The following is a 24,808-nucleotide window of genomic DNA, read 5'->3' as shown; positions in this document are numbered from 1 at the left end:
GCAGAGGCAAAGCTGTGCCAGTTAGTTACCATGTTGCCTCGTTGTCCAACCCCGGGTGGGCCCCACCGCACGAGCTCACCCCGGATTCTCTGCACCGCCACCACATCCCTCCTAACCACACTCCTAATCACCCCAACTAATCACCCTTCCAATCCCAAACCATTCATTAGCTGTCCCTCTTTCCCTTCCTCTTACACGTTTCCACTGAAAAATAATACCACTCTGGCATGCCTCTATCACGTTTCAGAAATAATATGCTTCATCGCATACAGAATTGTCACAAAAAATTACGAAAAAGATCGGCAAAATAATGCACGGTATACTTGGCACAAGTCGCGATGTTTTGAAGAAAGTAAGTAGGTACAATGAGGAAAAATACGATTGTTCGATAGCACTTGTCGTTAGTAACATGTGAAATTATGGAATGTACATAGACGAATTTCACCAATTTAACGCGACACGAGTTAGTGCGAGGGAGAGGGTGTGAGTTTATAGTGCACTACAGGTTGGGTTACTGTAGAAGATCCTAGAGGATGATCACCCAATGTGGCATTGAAGAGTTGGGTTAGGCATGTTCAGCTTGCAAAGCAATTAACCAAACCAAACCCAAGCTAACCCTCAAAAAAAGAGTATTAATTAGTATATGACAACAATGTAGAGAGAGTAAGAGAGGGACACTGAAAGAGATCACATAATAGCACACACCTAAAGAGAGATAGAGAGATCACTCCCTTTACGTGAGCACAATGCCTCCTTTTCCAGCTCTTTCCCTCCCTTGCTTGCTTGCCACTTTACACTCGTTTGCACTCATCATCAGCTCAGCTCACTGCTAATCACTCATGATCACTCAAATCCTAATTTGATAAAATTATGTGCAAACAATCCAAATTATAATCAAATGAAGTGTAGTATTGTCTGTACTAAAGAGGATTAATTAATAGGGGGGAAAAACAGAACAGAATTGGAACACTCCAGCTGGTCAATGAGCTGTGAAAGAATGAATCAATGGGATTAATCACACAAAGGTCAAACTCCAAACAACTGTAGCAGTAGTTCACATCACCCTTTCCAAATTCCCAATCTTTTGAACAAATTTTAAATGTAATAGAATGGAAAAAAGAAGATAAAAGAAAAGGAAAAATATTTAGATCACAATAGAGAGAGAGAGAGAGAGAGTATGTATGTGTGTAAGCAATGAGAGACAGAGAATTATATCTAATTGAATTGAATTTGTGTTTAATTACTCTTTGTCCTTGTGTTGCTAGTAATGGCAGCCCACCAACGCCGCCGGCACGACGGCGAAGGCGAACCCCGCCGCCGCCGGCGAGGTCGCGGACGTCGCCTCGGCCGTTGCCGCGTCGTCGCATGGCGCCGGCATGTTGAGATCCAGCTCGAGGAGGCTCTTCTCCTTCTGCCTCGGCGCGTCCCTGCCGTCGAGCACGGACGCCGACGCGGGCGACGCCGACGCTGGTACGAGCGGGCGGTGCCGCCGCATGTGACCGCCGAGCGCCTGGCCGGAGGCGAACTCGGCGCCGCATATGGAGCACTCGTGCACCCGCGGCTGCTTCGAGATGGTGGCAATGGCGGCGGCGTTGGTGCCGTCGAGCACCTCTTGCTTCGGGATCACCGGGATCGCGAGCACTGTTGGATCGGTGGCGATCGGTCTCGAGGTTTGTCGTAGCGGCGATGGCTTCGGTGGCTTCTCCTCGGCGGCGGATGCCTCCGCGACGGGTGGCTTAATCTTGTCGTCGGCCGACGGCTCCGTCGCCGGCGGCGCGATCAGGCGAGGCTTCTTGTGGCTGGTGCGGTGGCCGCCGAGCGCCTGAAACGACGGGAAGCACTTACTGCACGTCTTGCACTCGTACACGAACTCCCCAGCGCCGGCGCCGTCCGCCGGTCGCCGGCTCCGGAACTTGGCCTCCTTCGCCGCCGCGACCGCCTCCACCGCCTCCTCCACCTCATCCCGCGCGCGCTCGCCGTGCCCGCCGCTGGCGAGCAGCATGAGACAGAACGCCATGTCCTCCTCCTCCTCGGTCACACACCCGGACACGGCCTCGTCACCCCGGGTGTTCGACGGCGGCGACGTCGTCGACGACCCCTCCGCCGCCACAGCCGCGCCACCCGACAACGACAGCGACGACTCCATCGACTCCTCCGCCGTCGCCGCCGCAGACGACTTGATCATCGTGGCCGCCCGCTGCCGCTTGCTCCGCTTCCCCTTGACAACGGCGGCGGCGAGCGCGGCCTCCTCCTGGACGCCCATGCCGCCTTCCTCCTCCTCCTCCAAGAAGGCGGCAGAGGCGAAGACGACGGCGACGGCGGCGGCGGTGGCGGAGAAGATGAGAAGAGAATAGGAGGTGGAGTGTGCAAGAGTGGCAAGGAAGGTTGGTGATGCTATGGCTAGAGAGGAGGAGAAGAAGGGAGGTGGTGGTGGTGGTAGCTTGGGGAGAGGGAATGGAATGGAATGGGATGGTCACTTGGTGAGGTGAGGTTGATGATGATGCAAAGGAAGGAAGAATGGAAGGGAAGAAATGGAATAAAAAAGTGGATGTCAACAAGGAGGGAGGGCAGCACCCACAAGGAGGTTGAAATACACCCATATATATGTATTTATATATATTTATATTTGTAATGTATGTATATGTGGCTGGCAATATATATGCTAGTAGACCATCATAGATCATGGATGGGTTGGAGCATGTATTGTTGTTTTTTTCCGCAATATTGGTTTTATAACGTCAAAAAATTGTAAAAATTTAACGGAAGAATATATTGAAATGCTAGCAAATAAAATAAGAACGGAGGTAACTTCGATGGTATTAAAGTGAATTGGGATTTTTCAGTACTATACCTAAACTAAAATTGGGATCTTTCAGTTACATAAAAAAAACATTTTTTCTCTTTTTCGCCAGATTAAAACTCTTTTCTTTTTGAAGTGGAATTTTGTGGGGGTCAAAATTGAGCAAATTAAAGCAAAATCCTGTGTGTCCATCCTTTGGGTTCTTCAGTGGACGTGGATGAATTTTATTTTAAAAGTAGGCGTATATATGTTCGCATTTGGGTACGGTAGCGTTTACGGTTAGATGTATATACGCACGTATTGTAGGTGACGGTAACGTATGTGTTTGTTAAGTATTGACCGGTTGACCCAGTTTTGCAGTACGCATCAATGATCAAAGTGGCTTTTCTTTTTGTCAATAAGGTGTGTATATCTACTTGCCCTCAATCATGTGTATGTGTCGATGTGGGCTAACGTATTAGAAAAGCTACACATATTTGTTGCTACAAATAGTGTTAGGTCACTCATGGTAAGTACTCTATTACACATAGTACATACAGATAATCAGAATTAGGAGGTTTCAATAAAAGGTCTTCTTCGAAATACAAGAATTTATGGTATTTAGTTTAGTTCCTTCAGAATCCTTCGGAATTTCCTCTAATCCAAAGAAGACATACACCAGTATATTCTACTGCTACATTCATTCCAAACTATAAGTATTTTTAGTTTCTTTAGTATAGGCTAAGGATATATTAAAAGACTATCTTTAAGTCACTTCGGTGGTTAAGTTTTGAATTTTGAATCGATTGGATTCCCTTTCTAAGCATAAGATTTTCTGAATTATTGAAATAATTAGAATCATAATAGTCAATGCAAAAATATTTATATTATAATATAAAATTTAAATTCTAAAAATACTTAAATTTTGGAGCAGAGAAAGTATGTCCCAAAAAGAAATTACTGGAGATGGATCTGGAGAAAATAGGGGGATTTAACTATTTGCCACTCTTATGAGTGGACTTAACTTTTTGTCACTTCCATGTGTCTATGACACGTGGGTCTGGACCCACATATCATAGACTCATGGGATTAATTACACTCGTAAGAGTGGCAAATGGTTAATTTTCCCAGAAAATACTCATAGTCCATGCACAAATTTTTTTTAGGTAGGGAGTAAGTTACCTTGTAAATTGCTTGTTCAGAAGTTTCTCAATCAAAACTGCCATGCAGTACAAAATTGGCACCACATCAAGAGGATGTGTGTAGCCATTGGCTGCCGCCGCGCCACCATTGACAACATCTCCAGCATTGTGCCACCCAATGTTCAATGGTTTTTTGTGCTCCTCTTCTCCTTGTAATGTGGAGATTTCAGGTGTCATGCTCAGCCAACAGCTCAAGGCCAATGGTGTCACTAACAGATGAAAATTACAATGACACAGCTATTCTCTTGGACATTCATGTATGCTGCCATCCGGTCCTTTTCCATCTTAATAATTTCATCACTATACTAACTAGGAAATTTTGTATTACAAGTGAGGAAATTAACAGTGTACAAGACAAAGACTACCTGGTTTCGTCCTTTATACTCCGTCTGATCTTAAATAAACTTAGAAGAATTGGGCAATTTTTATTAAGAGGTGATTTAAATAAATTTATCACTCTTAATTTATACAACAATGGAAATAATATGAAATGTTTATTTGTGAGTATAGTACCATATACTCTTGCCCTTATTTTTTCGCTTTTATTAATTTATAGTTATAAACCAAAATTTAAATTTTCAACCTTAGATTTGGAGTTAATTTTGAAGCTTTTTTATTACAATTTATTTTTACCCTTTGCTTTTAGATCGCTAAGAAAAAAAATTTATTCACAAATTATTTTTCATTTATAAATATGCTATTTGGCATTTTTTCACTAATAAGCCAAAAGATGACCTCTCCCTCCTCCGTCATTGGATACTTGTCGGTGAATACTATTCATCTGGAAACTTTGACTGCTCACCTTTGTTGAGCACTTGAGCTTGTCATGTTTTTAAGAAAATGTAAATACTTAAAAGTTTGACATATAACATGTATCGGTGTGTATGTATGCTTTGTTGAAGAATATATATATATATATATATATATATATATATATATATATATATATATATATATATATATATATATATATATATATATATATATATATATATATATAGGATGTGTGAAGTGGTTGAGGCCTTCGTTTCATCATTGAACAACTACCGCGAAATTAATTAGCTTGTCAACACACTGTTTGTCTAGCTCGAAAATTAGCATATCAAAACATTGGTTTAGCATAAATGATTAGGAGAGAATAGGTGGAAAGTCATGTTTGGGACTTGAAGTGAAAATGAAGTGATTTAAGCTCAAAATAAAAAGAGTCATCTTTCATATAAAAAAGACTCTTATCTTTCTTTGCCTTTTCTTCCAACTCCATTGTTTTAATTTTCCCAACCAAGTACTAAAACACATGGAATTATTTCTCCTTTACTTGTTTTTCACACTAATTCATCATTGCTTCACTTTATGTTTTTTGTTCCATTTTTCAATGTCACACAACATTTATAATCAAATTCCATATGAAGTTACTTAGCCTTTAATTCCTATATATGAGTAAACAATAAGAAATTCAGCTGAAATAGCCACCTTTCCACATATATTACATATTATCTAGCAATCCTAACTCCTTTATTATTATTTTACATTTTTTTCCAAACCATTCATACATCTAGGTATCATTTGGAATTTAACATAATTTGAGTGTCATATGGTGCATCTACTATAGGTCAAGTCATCATCAAGTGTTAAGTATAACTGCCTCCTCTTCACCCATCATCCATGCATGACTCTTCCACAATCCCATATGGTCCCTTTTGATTTAGAGGCCTAGAATCATTCAATTCTCACTCCACACACTGAACATGATAATGATAAAGGAGTGATGATGTCATCTGATACCTTTGTAAAACCGTTAATTAGCAGCTAAACTAATTGTGCAGGTCAGAGGTTGGGATGGATGGATGGATGGCTTGCTTGCGCCCCACTTCTATTAAAAACAGCAGGCAGGCAGCTGCTACGGCTGCTGTTGCCTTTCCTGTAAGTTGCAGCTATACTTTATAGTGTGTGTGGTGTTTGTGTGTTGGTGTGTACTAGTAGCCTAGTAGTGGAGATGGTGTAAGTGTAAGCAACTGCCTCACTCTCTCCCCTAATCTCTCTCTAACCTCTCTCTTTAAGTGTCCTGAAATGGAATTAATTTGGGCATAACAATCTCATTTATAATCACTTGGCATCCTACAAATGCATCCTTGAGAAGATCAGGGATTCTCATCAATAAGAATTAATGAAACTGTCTTTTTTTTTCTTGGTAGAGTGATAGCATGTAGTACTAGCAGCTAGCTAGTATTGCAAGACATGGCACCCACCTCTTTCATGACATGCTCAAGTGGCAGCTGTTTACATTTTACTATTTTTCTGCCCAAACAAATAGAAAATGGAAGAATCATATGGATACAAGTCTTGTATGTATCCAATCCATTCAAGTGGAGGCTGCTTCTACGGAACTCCATTGGCCAATGGACAGTATCTACTCTGCATCCCAAGTTAATTGTTTTTTGATTTCTCGTAATCTCTACTTCTGAACCTAAGCAATTGTTCTTAATTTCTTGCTTGATTTGCATTCCAAAATCTGTCATCTTGGACCGTTTTACAGTCCAAGATTTAGGTAACTGCATTGCCCATTCATAGCAAAGCACACACTAGGTCTTGCTGAATTGTATTAACCATTTTAATTAATCTGTTATAGTTTAAGTTAACAGAAGCTTGTGTCTACATTAGGATACCTTCTGGAGTTTTTTTTTTCACAAGACAGTGTTAGCAGGTTGCCAGGCTGCAGCTGAGTTGGGGTTAAGTGCTCTGATGAGCTAACTGATGACCAATTCTTGCATTACGTATAACCAGCTTCTCTATGTGCTTGACAATGACTTCTCTCTTTTGAGAGAGAAATGACGCCTATCTTTTGCAAACTAAGAAAGAGCATTCTATCAATGTCAAATGGACAATGTGGCCCTGTTTGGTATGGAAGAATTCCATGTACTTTCGAAAGGACCGTACTACTCATCGCATGACAGCCATTTTCTATTTCACCCGTTCTAAAATATAAATATTTCTAGGACTTCAATTTTGTTCGGCATTATAAACATTATAGGGCACTGATTTCAATTCATGAAATCTGTACATTTTTAGCCAATCAGGTGCTAGGACGTAGGAAGGGAAATATAAACAATTAAAAAAATCAAAATTTGACCATTGATGTGACAGAAATGTAACATTTTCCATCAACTTTAATATGTATTAAATAATATAGAGATGTTTTTATTTTGTAATGGAGGGAGTACATTCCAACAAAACCTTGTTAGTACCTATCTGCAAGAATTCTTTTTTACAGTAAAAAAACACTATGCAATGTAGAGGCTTTGTTAAATTCCATTATCAAAAAGAAAATAATAAACCACTATACAAGGGCACTTTTTTTTTCTAGAAACATGGCACATCAGTTACCACCCATTGACTTACAGTACATAGTATGGGAGATAATGCAGAAGAGATTAAACAATTAGACCGACATGAAGAACTTCTCTTGAAACAGATCAAGGGAACAAGTAGATAGATGGTGAAGTTAAGTCACTTGGGGTGTTTGACTTGGGCAATGTGCTGTGCATTACCACTAGTTAATTGTGATTGGCATATGTTTGCGTCCCAACCAACCCCACCACCATGTTCATCTCTATGATTGGAAGCTTTGGATTAAATCCTAGTTGACCTAATCAACCATAACTAATGGGATCAACAACTAAGAGTCTTAAGAACGTGTCGCAGAGACATTGGGTTGCCATGAACATTGCCCAATTTCACATGTGGAGTATATGGATTGCATTCATTTGTTTTCTCAGACAACATCTTACAGCGTGGATAATTAGAGATATTTACCTTGCTTTAAAAACGAATCATAATAACACAGACTATGGAAAACTTAGTTATACCGGAATCCTATATTCTTTACTGAAGTTCAAGTAGCTAGAATTACACGGTGATCACCTAGAAACAATGCAACTTTTCTGCAACCAAATGCTCCCTAAAAGAAAAGCAGTCGCCAAACACTGACCATGCAACAAATTATTCATACAATTTCATAAATCAAACAGCAAGTTTAACGGGGAACAATACAAAATGGTCTGGGCTGAACCACCAATCCATGTAAAGTCACGTTATCCAGGTTTTTCCTGGAACTGAGTGTCATCCAGAACAAGGTAGTTTGTTTAATATTAGGCCTGGCAGCCTGGACCTGGCCCTTCAGTTTCATTCAATGAATAGAATTGAGAATTCTCCTAATAAAAACAACAAAAACCTCAGCATATGTTACTAACTTTGCATCGTTCAGGCTATAAAGCCTGTCTTTTCTAAGAAACTTTGAAATGATCAGAAATCAACACCATGGTACACAAGTTGGCCAATATTTCCTATTGTCAGTGTTTCTTGGGATCCGAGCTTTCATTTTTGATGGCATCAAGAATTTTGTTGCAGGTGTCCATTGCACGGGCATCTAGTAGACTGTGATTCCAGAGTTTGATCATAAAAAGGCGCCATCCCCTGTTCATACAGAGGGGAAATTGCAAATCAAATAAATAGCTAAACAAGAATGGCCCAAAGGTATGTGTGCACATGAAACTACTGCCTGTTGCAGACAACACTAAACATGTTTCAAATAAATAAGAGGTATGACAAATCTAAGATTTAAGATGACTTACCATAGTAAAGCAGAGTTTTGTACAAGTTCTTCTCCATGATGTCGGGAGAATGCCTCACAAGCCCAAGGTACGTGACTATCAGCTAGTATGCTGCAGCCATATTTTTCAGTTAGAGAACCAAAACAAATAAAACCAGTGTTTATAACAAGCAAATATCTAGTACTCGTCATTGACTTTTCGATTTATGTTTCACCCTTCATTTTGCATACTTAAAATTTCTTTAGTAATAAATCAAATCATAACAAAACCATCAATAATTATATTTTTTTAATAAAAAAGGGTTAAACGTAGATCTAAAAGTCAACGGCGTCAATTAAAAGAAAAAGCGGAGGGAGTAGCATTTTCTAATATACCCTTTAGGACAAAGAATGCATAATCCAGCTTGTAATTTTTATAAAAAATTCTGATGTTACTACTTGACTACAGTTAATGCAGTAAAACAAGAAATGAACCCAAATAACAAAAAAATCAAGTGTTACACAGGACAGCTAATGAAAAGAACTGTGAAAAAAAATCTGCCAAGAATGGAATGCTCAATAATTTTGTGACCCTACTAATAGTTGTTTAATAGCACAACAGATGGCTGAAACACGAAGTTTATTGAAGAACAAACTATTATAGTTGATTCACTAAGCTGCAAGTTGAAGAACAAACCAAAAATAGTGAATACCAGGTCATAACACCTGCCTATAGTGATAGAGCCAATTAAACTTTGGGAATATGACAGACCTTTGTTTCCGAACAAATGAATTCCACATGTGCATAATGCGCTTCTCATCTTTTGTAACATCAACAAAATCATCAAGCATCTGCATTTACTTGGCAACGTTAAAACAACAATACAAGAGATTGATTTGAGGTCATGTGAATGTAGCTCCCTGTCTTGATCAATGTTTCTTCATGGACCGTCAAAAAGATTATCAAATAGCCACATCTTACCCTTCTATCTTCCAAGTCAGCAATATCATCATCTACTTCATCTTCACTATCATTATCTGAGAGAACTTCTTCGAATGTCATTGGCTACGAGAACATGTAAAAACAATGATTAGCTTGATTTTAAATACATGCATAAACAATAAGAAATATGCAAGTAATAATAAAGAAACACTCAACATCAGGATATGGGTAAAATACATTCTTAGTGCTTTAAACTTATTTACTGGCCTCATCCTAGTCCCTAAAATTTGAAATTACAGATTGTGGCCCCTATTCTTGCTAAATGAACCATAACAAGTCCAAAAGAGCCTGGGACCCCACTATGAGCCAAGTCAATATGGCATGCCAACTTGGCAACACAGGAGCCACTGTGAATTGCACAGCGAATATGCACAAAACTGGTTTGTGGTGGTCAGTTTGGTGTAGAGGGGATGAGTTACCTCTTAATTTGTGCATATTCACTTTGAACATGCAACTCAAGTCTGACATGACATTTGGCACCGCCAAGTTGAACACAGCTCCTAGAGGGGGGTCTTGGACCAGTGATTGTACATTCAGTGACAAAAGGGGTTCTAATTTATATTTTCAAAATTTTAATGACCCAGTATGAGATGATAAAATAAGTTTAAGAACCACTAGTGTATTTTACTCTTATGATAACATAAGAAAGTGAAGCATAAGTAGAACATTGGAATTACACAATAATAAGCATTTGAATGAAAAATTAGCGAGACATCATGAATGAATTGTATCTAAGTTGAAGTTCATAACAAATAACCAAGCTAGAAGTAACAAAACAGTAGAACAGAAGCTGGAAAGGGTCAAAAAAAAAAAGAAAACATAAAAAAGAGCCCAACGTAAAAGCTAGTTCTGATTATTCATTTTTTTCTTTTGTTAATGTTTGTTCGCTCCGCATTTCTAGACAAAACCATGGATAGTCAATTATGTTGCTGAAGATGAACAAGATCACCCAGCACTTATGTGATAATCCAGCTACAAGGCTATCACTTCCATGCAGTAGAAAAATTATATGTTATTATTCTAGTTAGGTACCCCTATGCCCCTACTATTCTCAAAAAGATGTTTTAGAACGTGTGCAGTGAACTTTAAAATCCTCAGCCATGGTTATATGCAAAAGAATATTAGGATTTCTCATGTGAAAATGATTTATCATGAAAATACTTTCATGTAATTATTTTTAAGGAAAACCTCCAATTTGCAACCTTAAACCTTGCAAAAGTTTGAAAAGTCAATCATCAACTGCAAATACTTTCATGTCGCATTCTTTGTTTTTCATCTGTGTAGAATTACTTTTACAGGTCATCATACATCACTTAAATGATCTAGTACAGAGCGGAACACATAGTAAAGCTCTGCCAGAGATTGACCATGACACATAATCTTCTACTATAAATTGGGAATGAAATAATGAAGACAGCAGTTAGTCTAGTATTTGTTCAGATAAAATATACAACTGAAACAGATGCTAGAAGTAAAACAAAGTACAGAAGCAAGTTTTAGAAAACTACAGACAAAGCACCAGTTCAGAAAACATTGCAAGTAAATATGCATGCCTGGAGCATCAAAAACAACTAATAAAATTTGAAGCCAATTTTTACTGCAAATAGAAATAAAGATGAGAATATATGTTTGTCGATCACCTGTGCCTTATGAGAATGGATGAACTGGCGTTTTTGCAGAAGTAGACGACTGCCCGATAGTATAAATGCAATGAAGAAAAAGTTGAATTAAAAACCCATATAAGAGGTGTCTATACAGAAAGAAATAACGAGCAAAACGATATCATGATGATAAACATAGAGGACTACTTTCTGGGATCAGCCCGATTTGCTGATAGTTTCCTTGATTTCCCAAATGCCAGAAATTCTGATGGTGTATGATTGCTACCATGTAATTTCTTAGAATTATCGATCGAAGCATTTTCTACAAATAACCAAGAAAACATTAGGAAGAAAATACCTGAATTCTGGTGACATCATGAATACATGAAACAGACTTCCAGGAGAATTCAGAACATGCCAAATTAATGGAAAAGAGAAATCCAGGATATTTATTTCATTGCATTATAGTGGAATGATAATCTCAAATCTACAAAAAGAATAGGTTACCTGTAGGTGTTGGGGTTATATTTCAGTTCTCAGCCAAAGCTACACAAAGATAGTGGTGGTTTGGGTTGGTTTGTGGCCTAAATTAGCCTTACCAATATTTGGTAACTTCCAAGTGTTTAGTGTACTTTTGAATTCAAGCCAAAATTTGGTAAGCCTAGAAATTATAGGCCATTTCAATCCAAACACTACTTTACCTTAACAAAATTTGACGTTGACAAAAAGTGGTAAGGTCACTTTTGGCTCCGAAGCAAACCAGCCCTAAGTGTTGAAATTTTACTGCTTCCACCATCCAGTTAATCAAGTGTTCAAGGCTTTTCATGCACAATGTATTACTCTCCAACAAAGAACCAAACGAAGTGGGATGGCATAGAATAATCTAGTGTAACAAGCTACCATAGAATAAAGAAACAACTATCCAAGAGTAGACATGTAACAGATTACATTACAATTAATATAGAAAAGAATATTACAGTAAATACCAATATGTTTCTATTAGCATCTAGTTTATTTTGCATGCTATGAAACAATAAGACAAGAGATATACCCTTTTCCTCTTGGACATCCTCCTCAGACTCCACCTGCATATCGTCAAGTGATCCTGATTCTGTAATATGTGGATGTGCATGTGCAACCTGAAGTGTTTCTGTTCTTTTGCTCTTCTTAAACCTTGATCTGATAGAACATAGTTAGAAAACTGAACAAAGGCTTTAGCATTGTTCCAAACTATGGACAAAGAACATACCGGTAGTAAAAGATCTGATGGCTATTATCAACTTCTCCTGACACAAACTGGAAATTATGGTGATAGTCAGTTTCTCTAGATACTAGCAATCTAACATCATGCCCACGCATTGTAATGAATCCCAATTAATATGCTTTAAGTCTACAATAGAAATTTAAAACAATAATTTCCTTCAAACCAAAAACAAATCTACATATATGAGACCAATCAAGTATCAACAACCTCAAGTGCAAAATATAATATTGTTTATAGTTTTTAGAAAATCCTACAAACAAGACACACATGGCCTACAAATTTATAGTCACAAAAGATTTAGAGTGGGTTGGGCGTAGAACACACCATCACACCCCAACTGTCTTTCAAGGAGTATAAAAAGGATGTTTCACTTAAAGCAAAACTTAATAGAAATGGAGTTTTAACTGTTTAAGCGAAGAATGTAAAATTTATTCTAGCTTGTATGGGATGGATCCCACAACCCTGGTAGAAGTACATCCAACCTAGGTTAATTAGGTACAGCGTACATCCTTTATCACTAATTTACCTCTGTTCTCTTGTTATCTTTCTTCAGCCGAACATTAACAGCCTGGTAGTCTTCAGATATCTGTCTTGGCAAGAGAAACAAAGTAGTTATCTTACTATTGAGTATTAAGAATATTGTGCAATTCACACTTCAGAAATTTACTCACCCAGAATTCAAAGTGGAACAGATCATGTGATGAGATCATGTGACATTCCAGGCCCTAATGTCGCCAAAATCATAATATTAGACATAACCCATTTTTCTTGAATATGCAAGAGAATTGCGTATCATTGCAGTAAGAATAACTCAAATATTTACAACACATCAACACACCAAAGCACCACGAACAAACATGAAATTTAACACAACTTCTAACAGGAAAGTAAGAATCACATAAATCTCATCAATATATGAAAATATGGAGCAAAATATATAGCATAAATCTCATCAATATCAATGATACAGTATGAAATGAAGAATGGATAGCTTTCATGAAAAAGTAGCAGATGATGGAACCTTTGGGGCCAGCCATTAGCAGAAACCAGTAACAAGAGCAAGCACAACACAAAGAAACACTAATTCAGAATTTTACCTTGAAGTTCCCACACCGTACAAGGCAAAATGGGCAAGAAAAATCTTCCGTTACTGGCAAGAAGGAATTAAAGAAACATTTAGAAAAAAGAAATAACCCCTAGGGACAAAAAATAAAAACTAACACAAAAATATTGACTAAAGGTGTCAGTAAATGATGCAAAACTAAAGTACAACAATAGAGTAACAGATAATTGCAAAGCATGTCTTGATCTTCGATTTTGGCCAGAAACAGCAATTACTCATTTTTTTCCTTTTCCTTATTTTCTTTGGGGGGCGGGGGGGGGGGGGGGGGGGGGGGGGGGGGGGCGGGTGAGGAAGGGGTGGAGGGTGGAAATAACCTTCGCTCCTTTGTGTGTTCTTGTAGTTAAAGAGCACATTGCCAACTCTTAGCCTGCACGAAAAGAACTTCGCAAGTGAAACTTTTTACATCAGAATTGAAATATATTAGATAAAGAAGAGACTAAAGCATGGTGATATAACTACACATGATGTTTAATATCACCCAGGAAGACTAGGCATCAGGCAACGTGGACTTCAGCCTGCCTGACCCTACGAGGCTATATTGGAGCCCAATCTGAACAATAAAACCTAGTCCTATGTATAAAAAAGTACTCCCTCTGGTTCCATAGTTCTTGACATTTTGGACAAAGTCAAACTATTAAAAATTTGACTATCAATAACTTTTAAAATATTTAGTTTGAAGACAATAGAACATCACATATAGATTAGTCTTAGAAAGTAGTTTTATAAAATTAAATATTTACTTATTTTTTTTGTATATATTATAACAGAAAATTAGAGTCAAAGATATGTTTTGGAAACCGTGCCATTGCCCAAAATGGCAAGAACAGAGGGAATATGGATTTTAAATTCATAATGGAGGTGGGATACTTGTTACCTTACGATACTTAGTAATAAGGATTGTGGGACATCACTATATGAGAAGGAATTATATGGAGATTTGAGTATGTCTTTTGCACCAGCCTCTGCTGCAGAAACTTTTACTTCCAACTGATATGGACCCTATCATAACAAAGATCAATAATTTCAATAATTCTACAGCAAGTAATTTGCAGTTTTCAGCGAACTAAAGTATTCAAGTACACTACAAACAATTGGAACCAATGATTACTTTAAACATAGAGAAATAAGCAAACTCACATGTTCATAAACAATATTTATCACATAAATTTGGAAATTGGAAGCTATAATTAGATTAAACAAAGAAATAAGAAGTTACCATAGCATCAGCCTTGCGAGAACAAAATGACAAGCAACTGTCATGCTCAAGAAATTTTGGCTGCAAATGTGTTACCAAAAGATAAAAGTAGTGTCAATATAGTTTCCATGAAAAACAAAGAGGACAGCAGAATACAGGGGGCATAGGAAGGAAAACACAGACAATTTGCATGAGGTTCCAGGAAACTTTTCTAACTGCAGGTTCCAACCTGCGCTATATTTTTTTATTAATCATCATAAATAATGATAACTTAGTGCAATACAAACTTAATTAGGCAATTTTTCACTTGTACTTTTGAATCAGGAGATGTCGACTTAAACAAGGACTTATGACTACTACAAGGTAAATGTTCCGCTTCTGTGAGAATCCAGAATTTAAAATAAACAGTATATGTTGATTGGCACCACCAATTAAAATATGAACTGTAAATTAGCATCAAATTCTGAAGCACAGATAGTTCTCGCACAAAATATCAAAGTAGAAGTGATAAATATTGTCAAAGATTGAAAGTAAAGGTAGCAATTTGCATATATGAGTTGCATGTCCTGAATCATTAAAACTCAAGTCAAGAAGTACAGATGCAAGCAGGTTATATGGCATTTTTCCCCTAAAACAAGTTTATTGTGCCACCATAGCCAGTGGCTAACTAGCTATCTATCCTACGATTGTTAAATTAGATGGATAACTGGCATGCTCAGAAGAAGATAATGAAATGACAGAATAAGCCATACATGTTTTAAGGACATTGAAGCTTACCTCTAAGTAGCCTGGGTTCATACATATACTGAGGGGTGACTCCACTATATGTCCCAAAATTAAATCCGCACAAGTCTCCAAAGATGAATTAAGTAAAGTGATCGGAATTTTACCCCAGAAACATTTTCCTGCAAACTCTGAAAATGAATGGAAACAACAGTTAGCCCATCCATTAAGGCAACAAACCCAATTATTCAGGAGATACAAAATCGTATTTATGCTTAATGAGAAAACCCTCTACATAAGGAACTATGAATTTGTACTACTCATGAAGATGGCCTATTATGTGGATCTCTTTGTAGAGATTAAGCACACAATGTTTGATGGTCTTTTATTCACTTGATCATGTTGATAAACAGTAAATACAGGCAAAAATAACCAGTCTTGTTTAGCTAAAATGGCACGTCATTTCTTAAATAGTTCATAGTTGTCCATAAAATATAGGGGGTTTTGGCTATGCACCATTCTAGGTTTACTCAACTTGAAAGCTACCGCCTCCGTCCCAAATATAAGGGATTTTGGCTATGCACTTACAAAGCTGCGTAAAACTATAATAGTGCCTTTGTTCCCCACGAGTCAACATTAAAGAGAAGAGTTGGAATGCTGGTAACAACCATATACAGTATACCACCTGGAGCTAGGGATTAAAACTTTAACAGTCAGTTGTTTGCTGGTTCATGCTGAATCTATATTCAATGCACATACATAAGAGGACTTTGGTGTTCTATATAAAATGGAAAAAGGTTGATTTGTATCTTGGTTACAGAGGAGAGCAGAGGACTTTGCGTCCATTACTTAAGAATTGGTTCTTGGTGTGATGTGTGATTACATCACCCACAACATAAGGAAGCTATACATCGGTAGACTATACCAATTATTCAGTCCCAATCACAGACTTACTTTGGAGAGATGAAAGGTCCACATGGTTATCGGAGCTGCTATTTTCAACAAGATTTTTTCCAACTCGCCCTTTATTTTTTTTGGTACCGCGACTTACAAGGATAAAAGTAAGACCATAAGCTTCAGTGGCAATTAAAGTCTCCAGGTCGGGAATAACAAACGTGGCTTCAGCATGGTCATTATTCCCAGAGTCATTAAAGTTAGTAATCAAACAGGCCTGACTGAACCGATATATTGGAGAATGCTGCAATATCAAGCCAAAGGTGAGAACAGAGCTAGATAGAATAATTCACATTTCATGAACTAAAGGAACAACACTTACTCCTTCTACAGAAACATTTGAAGTAGGTCTAGCAAACAGAACATACAGTGGAAAGATATTCTGTGCTTGCAATTCCTTATTGTTACACCCAGGGAGTGATATAGTTATCTGTATCCTACATTCAAGGACGCACATGCAGATCAGTGCTTGCAACAAATAGTTTCAAAAATCAATCATGCTTTATCAAAAAGTAATATTACTCTCGAAAAATATAATTTGGGCCAGGTTTATGTTATAAGAAAACTATATTCAGGAACAAATTCAACGCCAATAACCGCCCACACTTGAAAGGCCAGAGTAAGTTTTGATCCAGCAAATGTTCAAAGAATGGAAACTGGAAATATATAATTTTCCACTTATAAAAATAAACGGGATGTAATTTCTCCCCTAACAGAAGAATAACATTTTAGACTTTTCAAGTCAACAAGACATCTTTGACTATAATACTTTCATATAATCCAAAGATAGTTACAAAAAAGTCATTTTATGAAAGCTTTTGTTGTAATAAACCTGGTTATGTCATATTATATATATATATATATATATATATATATATATATACATACATACATATATATATATACATACATATATATACATACATATATATATGTATATATATATATATATGTCTGTGTGTGTGTGTGTGCCCAAAAACTATATTTTAAACAATAACTATGGTGAAAGTTAACTCATGTTAACTGAAACTTTTTTTGTGACAAGAGCAGGAACAGAAACAAATATGTGTATATTATTCATTAAAACCAGGAAATCTGCTATCATAATTTAGAAACTTGAAAACAAAATATGCACTTCCAAATTTAAGATTTAACTAGTCAAGTACACAATTTAAAATAAGATTGTGTCTTGTAGGTGCTTTGAAAAGAACAAAGGAATATAATTTCCAGATGTTTCTTATTTAAATCGTGTTGAAATCATACTCAAGTGTCCGCACTGTCAGCAGAAGGAACTGCTTTGAGTGAATCAGAACAATCTCTTCTGTTTTTTTTGAGTTGCGATATATTTAATCCAAACAATTCTGCCTGTCTTTCAGCAACTGAAACTTCTGGACAAGAGCCAAAGTTGTGCCACACATTATATATGCCACTATCAGCTATGCTGCCCACTTCCCAGCCAATACTTGGACCTCTTCGGAACAATTGAAAAGCAAAGGAACAGGAACAATGAAACAGGAATTGGGGAGGCACGTCAAGTTGAGTCCTAAGGATTTCCAGAACATATGAAAGCTATGTGGATGCTTCCAAGAAGCAGGTACGTTAATTTAGACAGTGAGTTGCATTATGAAAACTTCCAACATGCTGGTGCTCATGTTTGAATTCTTGTGAAATTCTTACAGGGTGAACTTATTAAGAATATTATTGGATTCCATGATTTCACCCGTTTCTTCCATAAGGTCAGATGGAAAAATTTTCTATAGGATTCATACCCTACAAACTTCTTCCAGAAATCCTTTTGAGCAATCTAAAAATCCAAGCTATCCAACAAAGTGTATACATACTACAGAGAAAAAACTGTAGGAATATCAATCAATTATCAAGATGTTTAGCTGAATATGAAAGCTGCATGCATAGGGTCGAAGTAGTACAATCCTAAACCACTCAAGGATTGTACCTCTTTTTTTGTTTTGCACGTATCTTGTAAAGAAGGCATCTTTGAAGATAAGGAGGCTGCAAAATAAGACATGCTGAGCACATTTATCTAAACCATAACAACAGACAAGGTTTTCATGATGAAATTTACATTTTTAATAGCTCGGTGTCGAATAATATTGTACAGTTCAATTGGCTTGCAGTATAAAGCTAAAGTTTCTTCAGGGTTAAGTTGTTCATCTGAAGAAAAATGATCTACAAACTGCTGATAGCACATCTGGTCTGATGACCTTTGACAATTGAATTCACATCCAATGTTCCTGCACATAAATACACTTGTGAATAAAAAAATAGAATGGATTTAACATTAAAGAAGAAACCTATCCAGCATATAGAAATGACTACCATCTATAAATAAACAGAACTGTATACAAAGGACATGACTGAATTGAAGATACAAGCCAAGGTATCACATGGTTTTTTGTTGCCAATCATCAACCATAAAAGTTATTCAACCCTTTGCTAATTAAGAAGACTACGTTGGAGAGATAAACAAGATAAGTACACTCCTATCTGTCCATTCCACACTAAAAAAATCCCTTGCTGGATAATACCGCCAATCTTAAACATCATGTTCCACTAAATCAACTAGAAACCAAATATCTCACTCATGTATCACTGGCCTTAGCAATCTGTCAGTGATTCAGGCCCTAGATGTTAGATTCTTCTCAGCATTCATAAAAAATGACTATGTATGTTCCATTATTTTCCATCATTCTTTGAGCCTCTTAATCTAAAATCAACTGATTACTTACTTTAAAATTCCAATCTCTCTTCCCCCCCCCCCCCCCCCCCCCCCAAACTTCAACTAGCTTATAATTGATGTTTTGATGCCCACTCGAAAGTTCCAATCTGAAGATTATAAATCAATGGAACTTAAATAGTTCAAAGTTCATTATCTCAATTTAATTAAAAGGGGCTCTTTACTTTCTAAACCTTACATCAGTGATGATAAGGACTGACCATGGACAGGTGCAATAAGATTTTTTTTCCTTTTGCTGGGGAAATACATAAGAAGTTCAACAGACAAAGGGTGTGAATAATGTGTGATGAATGCTAACCCATCCACTGCTAGCATTAAATTCTAATAAACCTCTCTGCTTTGCATCAGAAAGGTTTCAAACTCGTGTTCATTCCTCAATTAGTACAGGTATTATAGAGGGGGAGTGAGGGGTGTGGATGGTTGATAATGGGGCGTGCAGGGCACCATGGCACAGTTTTGTGTTCCTATCCAATTATCCAAGCATACTGCAAAATCTGCTCCTTCGCTTATATTTCGCAAAGAAGAATCATGAGGATGGTAAAAGAAGATATAAATAGCATGAAAAGAAATAGCAATTAACATAGTGGGCATTTGCGTACTCTGAATCATGGTCAGTCAAAGGTAGGCCAGGCATCCCTGTTGATGAAAAGCTCAGTTCACTGGAACCCACCAAAATCAGCTCATAGAAGCACAGACGAGTATCCGTGCAAGGAACCCTACGCACAGATTGGATCAGTAAAATAATAAAAAAAACTTGTAATTAATGGATTGGATCCTAGAAGTAAATCTGACGGTCCCATCATAGGAGAAAATTAGGGCAAAGTAGAACCAATCAAAGCTAGAGCTTACCAAGGAAAGTAGTCAGATCTCCAGTAGCGGGCCGAGAGGAGTTTTTTCTCTTGATAAGATCTGGTAGAAGAATCGTGGTAGCAAGGTGGTTGTGAACCATATGAGGCGATTTGGCGATTGATTTGCTTGACTTCTTTTCTGCGCTCAGTCAGGATGAAATGGAATGCGCAAACGTGACCAGGAGCACAAGGGAATGAGGAAGGGGATCTGGGCGGATGCAGATCCAGCAGGGCAGAATGTATTTCTTAACTACCCAATTCATTAATATTAATAATGGAAATAAAGGATGTAGTTCTGCTCAATTTGGTGTACTGCCAGGTGTCGTGATAGCTGGCATGTGTGTGCGCGCATGCGTGCGTGGGGAGGGTGGGGTAATGACCGGAAAGATTGGTTTTATAAATGGATAACTTCCGATCAAAATAAAGTGCGGCTTTGTCTAACTATTAGCAGATTAGTAATTTGGATTATTAGTAACATCGTCAAATTTTAAATTGTCAGCAAACTTTTTTGAGCAACAAAGTAATAGTTTCTTATGTTAAGACCAAGCACCATCAGCAAGCTTCAACAGTAATCTAGAAACCCTACATTCCCATTAAAATAAATGGAAAATCATAAATAAAAATCACATAGGGGGTGTTTGGTTGCCTGTATGCAGGTTGGCTCGCATGAGTGGACGCAACTAGTTGTTGTTTGGTAGCCTGCATGCTTTATTGAGCCAGGCTGAACTGGTGCAAAAGTAGCCACCACAGCCCGGCTGCGAGAAACGCAGCGAGGGAGCGTCACTCTCGGGCCAGGTTCGGCGCGTGCAGGCGCGGAAGCAAGCGTGTGCGCGCGGATGCAAGCGCGGGCTCAAGCCCCTGCATTCTTCTTCCTCTCCACCGTCTGCCACCCCTGCGCGACGTTGTTCGCCAACCTCGTCTGCCCGCGCAACGCCATCCGCTGCCGCCCCAGTCCGCTCGTGCAACGCCATCCGCCACAGCCCCTGTCCGCCTGCTCGACCGAACTGCTGCGGCCCCGTCGCCCCAGATCTGCAGCGCAAAGCATCACAGGGGCTGCTGCGGCCCCGTCCACCGCTCGACGCCGTCAGCCGCCGCGCCTGCACCGCTCCCCATCGCCGCCCCAGATCTGCAGCGGACGGCATCGCGTGGGCTGCTGTGTCGCGGGGACGGATTGATTCGGCAGCGAGCAGAGAGAAGCAGCAGGCGAGGAAACTGACACCATTTTATTTGTTTTATCCTTTCCCTAACCGGTTGCTCTGGAGAGATAAATGAACACCATCACCACGTAATTGTTAATTTTTTTGTAAAGACGATGTGATCTATTGTGCCTCTGATATTTGTTTTCAGTTTTCCTTTAAAATGGATGAATTTACTAGAATGTTATTATCTCAATGATGCTTTATAAATAGGTTAATTTAGTGTGTGAAAATTTTTAATTTATCTATATTACTAATATTAATTCATAAATTGATCATCTCAACCAAAAAGATGTAGGTACCCATACACACTATACATACAATCAACCAAACAAAATCTCTTCTCAACCCTATTTCTCATACAAGCAACCAAACACAATCTCATACTAGCCAGTCTAAACTGAAACAAGCAACCAAACAGCTGTACGTGTATCCTTGTAGCCAGGCCAAGTTTGGCCTGAATGAGAGAGATGGGCCAGGGTAAGGTGGTGCGAGCAACCAAACACACCCATAGATATTTGCAGCATGCATGGGGCCCACACGATGCCTGGGCCCCGACCAACACAATATGACAATAGCAGTAGTGATGATTATCGTCGGTGCCCCTCCCTGCTGGACGAATTACAAAGTCCCATTGGTAACTCTATTTTGAAAATTCCCTCAGTGGATCAATGTGCCTATGCCTACAGGCTATCTCATATATTGATATTACCAATATATTAATAAGCTGTAGGTCTGGGCATGTAACGCATGTTGTGTAGTGTTCACCAATTCATGTATAATGTTCTACACTTGTATGGCTAAACTTGGATGCCAGAGGCAGGACCAAAGGCTATAATTGGCCCAAAAACTGATTGCAAATCTTTTCTTTGATATGAATTGTTATAAATGGTCAAGTAGCAAGCATCCGGAAATTCCCCCTTTTGTAAGTAAAATACTGGATGTACTTAAAACTCTTCTTACAGAGAACCAGTATTATATCTCAAGAACAACCAGATATGGAAGGTAGCGATGAAAAGACTCTCTTACAGAGACCTACTATTATATCTCAAGAACAACCAGATAGAGCCACAAGAAGGTAGCAAAGAGAAAGATGAGGAAACAACCCTACATGTATGGTGATAAGTGGGCACAGATATATGAGAGGAGGGTATATTTGGGACGAGGAGTGGCGACCAAGGGGCGAGCTGAAATAAATGCAGAATAGTTATTTTAGTGGCAGCTTGAAATGGTCATATTATTAGGGTTGGAGCTAACTATCTAGCTAAGCACCTTCCTAAATCAGTAAATCAACCCCAAGTACAATATGAAGCAGTCTCAACCTTGAACTTGAAGTTGGAGCCCTACCAAACAGGGCTTATGAATTTACATAATTAGACCGCCAGAAATCACTGCGAGTGACAAAGAGGGGTAAATTGCATGGTAAGTAGAAGAACTTGCATAGTTGAAAGGTGGATGCTAATTCAAGTTGTTTTGCAAATTCCTTGCTAATCATTTTTTGTTCTGTTATTCATCACCAAGTCACCAAAAAAAAACAAAGTATTATTTATGACAGCTAGCCAACTCACTCACAGGATAGGTATGGCACGCTACTCGGCTACTGTACAACTATGATCGTAGATAAAAACAAAACAAGAAAACGGCAAATTTCCTACTGATTTATTAGCCTCCTTGTAACGACTGTGCTATGCAGTGGGGAACAAAAACAAAACAAGAAAATTACTACTATCTGGCCCGATTGAGTGACAACAACCATCCTATCCTAGCCAGCCAGTGGCATCTCTAGCGCGATACGCGGCCAACGCGCAACAGTACGGCAAAGTTAGAGGTCACTGATTCGAAGAAGGGGGGGGGGGTTACCAGCCTAGGGCACGGCCGCCGAGGGAGGGACTCGAGCCGACGAGCACCGCAGCTGCTGTAGTGCGCGGGCGGATGGGGAGGCCTCGGGTAGAGCAGGAGGTCGGGGAGTCGGGGCACGGCCGCAACAGCGGCGTGGGGGTAGGGGGAGGTAAAGGAGACGGCCACGCGCGCGCCGGAGGGGTGAGGGGGTACCGGCGGCGGCGGCGCTGGGCGGAGCTGCTGCTGCTCCTTTTTATTTCTATTTTTATTTTTCTCGCTTTATTTTTCTCGTTTTCGGTTTGGAGTCGCGGAGGTATTGAGAGGGATGGGCCTTGGTAACAATGAAGGAAGGTCCAGCCTCATGGGCTTGATGGACTCGCATAGCCCATTGGAGAAAAAATGGTGATTAGTCGGGAGAAATAAGTTTACCGGGGTCCCTAACTTAACGTTTTAGTCTATCTGACGTCCCTATCCCAAAACCAGAAATGTATACCCTAAACTCGTACGAACCATTCAAAGAAGGTCCCATGGCAATGTCGAATATATTTTTGTCCAGTTTCGTTGACGTGGCATTTGCTGGCCCCACATGTCAGCATCTCAAGGTTTTCTCTTTTCTTCTCATTCCTTATTTTATTCCTTTCTCTTCTTTCTCTCCTGCACAAGTCCTCATCCGTGGCGGTGGCAGTCTATTGACACCAAATCTAGCTTATCCTTGGCATGCCAAAAACGTGTTGATGTGGCATAGTGAACACGCATGAAGCCTAGGAGTCTTTGTGCCGCTATAGTATAGGACCTAAACCTCAATGAGGTGCAGACGTGCCAGTCAGTTTGATCATAAAACTGACGAGATTAAAAATAAAACAAGCTAACCGACTATCGAGTCGATGGACATGAACCCAGCCGATAGGATGTCAATGTAGCAACGTTTAGCCAATAGGTTGAACAATCGGTTGTTGAAGGCTTGCATCGGCCAAGAGTCCGATATAAATAAACTCAAATAATTAAATAAACAATGAATCATTTAGTCGAAACCAATTTACATGTAATCCTTTAAGCCGATGCAACACTTAAATAAATATTGACTTAAATAAAGTCGATTGGTATAGAAGCAACATAACAAAGCAGTCGCCTATTTAATTGATGTAAATAAAATAAGTATGTAAAATGGCAAGTATCATCGACTTCAACCAATTGAATATCAATCAAGATCTATAAAATATCTAATTATGCCTAGCAATTGTCATGACCTAACTTTTACCCTAGCCAAAATCAATTAAATAAATCATCGAAAAACAAATTTCTTAATTAATTCTGGAGCAAATCCCTAAATTAATTTAATTAATTTTAAGCTTATAGGATTATTTTAAAATATCCCGGAAGCACTCGAAAATATTAAAAAGATTTAAAGTTGAATTTCAGTGGAAGAAAAAGGATTAAATAAATTATTAAAATGGCAAATAATGGAAGTAATTTATTTCTTATTTTTTTATTTTTCTCCTCAAATTTTCTTCCCTCCTCTCTCCCACCTGGCTTGCTTCCTCTCCTTTTCCCTTCCTCTCTCCTGCGTTGGGCTGGCCCAAGCCATGGCCCGACAGCCACTCGGCCACCCCCGCCTCCCTCTATCTCTCTCTCACACAGGTGTTAGAAGTAAAAAATGTGATTCGACGTGTTAGACACGAAGGCCTATGAGTCAATCTTAAACAGCTTCAGTGCAGGACCTAAATTCTTAGATTGTGCGGGC

At 38.7% G+C, this 24,808-nt stretch overlaps 2 protein-coding genes across 8 annotated transcripts; both read right to left on the bottom strand.

Moving 5' to 3' along the window:
• Positions 1 to 851: 851 nt before the first annotated feature.
• On the bottom strand, positions 852 to 2,558 carry LOC107303985 (zinc finger protein ZAT5-like). Its single transcript, XM_040523526.1, has one exon. It carries the CDS (start codon positions 2,261 to 2,263, stop codon positions 1,262 to 1,264), a length of 1,002 nt encoding a protein of 333 aa, XP_040379460.1. The 5' UTR covers positions 2,264 to 2,558; the 3' UTR covers positions 852 to 1,261.
• Positions 2,559 to 7,919: 5,361 nt separating this feature from the next.
• On the bottom strand, positions 7,920 to 23,342 carry LOC102717890 (polycomb group protein EMF2A). 7 transcript variants are annotated; one of them, XM_040523012.1, is made up of 23 exons: positions 23,089 to 23,342; positions 22,501 to 22,619; positions 20,034 to 22,415; positions 19,784 to 19,900; positions 18,513 to 18,681; positions 18,384 to 18,439; positions 16,752 to 16,866; positions 16,430 to 16,673; positions 15,530 to 15,666; positions 14,774 to 14,833; positions 14,432 to 14,556; positions 13,872 to 13,924; positions 13,532 to 13,584; positions 13,106 to 13,159; positions 12,961 to 13,020; positions 12,420 to 12,466; positions 12,222 to 12,349; positions 11,378 to 11,492; positions 11,210 to 11,258; positions 9,549 to 9,632; positions 9,339 to 9,418; positions 8,610 to 8,699; positions 7,920 to 8,451 (listed from the first exon to the last, which is right to left on the bottom strand). In XM_040523012.1, the coding sequence occupies exons 4-23, from the start codon at positions 19,816 to 19,818 to the stop codon at positions 8,328 to 8,330; spliced, it is 1,878 nt and encodes a 625-aa protein (XP_040378946.1). In that variant the 5' UTR covers positions 19,819 to 19,900; positions 20,034 to 22,415; positions 22,501 to 22,619; positions 23,089 to 23,342; the 3' UTR covers positions 7,920 to 8,327. The 7 variants fall into 7 exon arrangements, with proteins under 7 accessions (XP_040378946.1, XP_040378945.1, XP_040378947.1 ...); XM_040523011.1 differs by having other exon boundaries at positions 22,551 to 22,619; XM_040523013.1 differs by having other exon boundaries at positions 20,034 to 20,171; positions 22,551 to 22,619.
• Between the last annotated feature and the right edge of the window lie 1,466 nt (positions 23,343 to 24,808).

The sequence above is a fragment of the Oryza brachyantha genome, chromosome 4, assembly GCF_000231095.2.
Source record: "Oryza brachyantha chromosome 4, ObraRS2, whole genome shotgun sequence".
In the NCBI taxonomy this organism is placed as follows: domain Eukaryota; kingdom Viridiplantae; phylum Streptophyta; class Magnoliopsida; order Poales; family Poaceae; genus Oryza; species Oryza brachyantha.
Note: the sequence above shows the minus strand (reverse complement) of the source record. Positions and strands in the feature narration are given on the sequence as shown.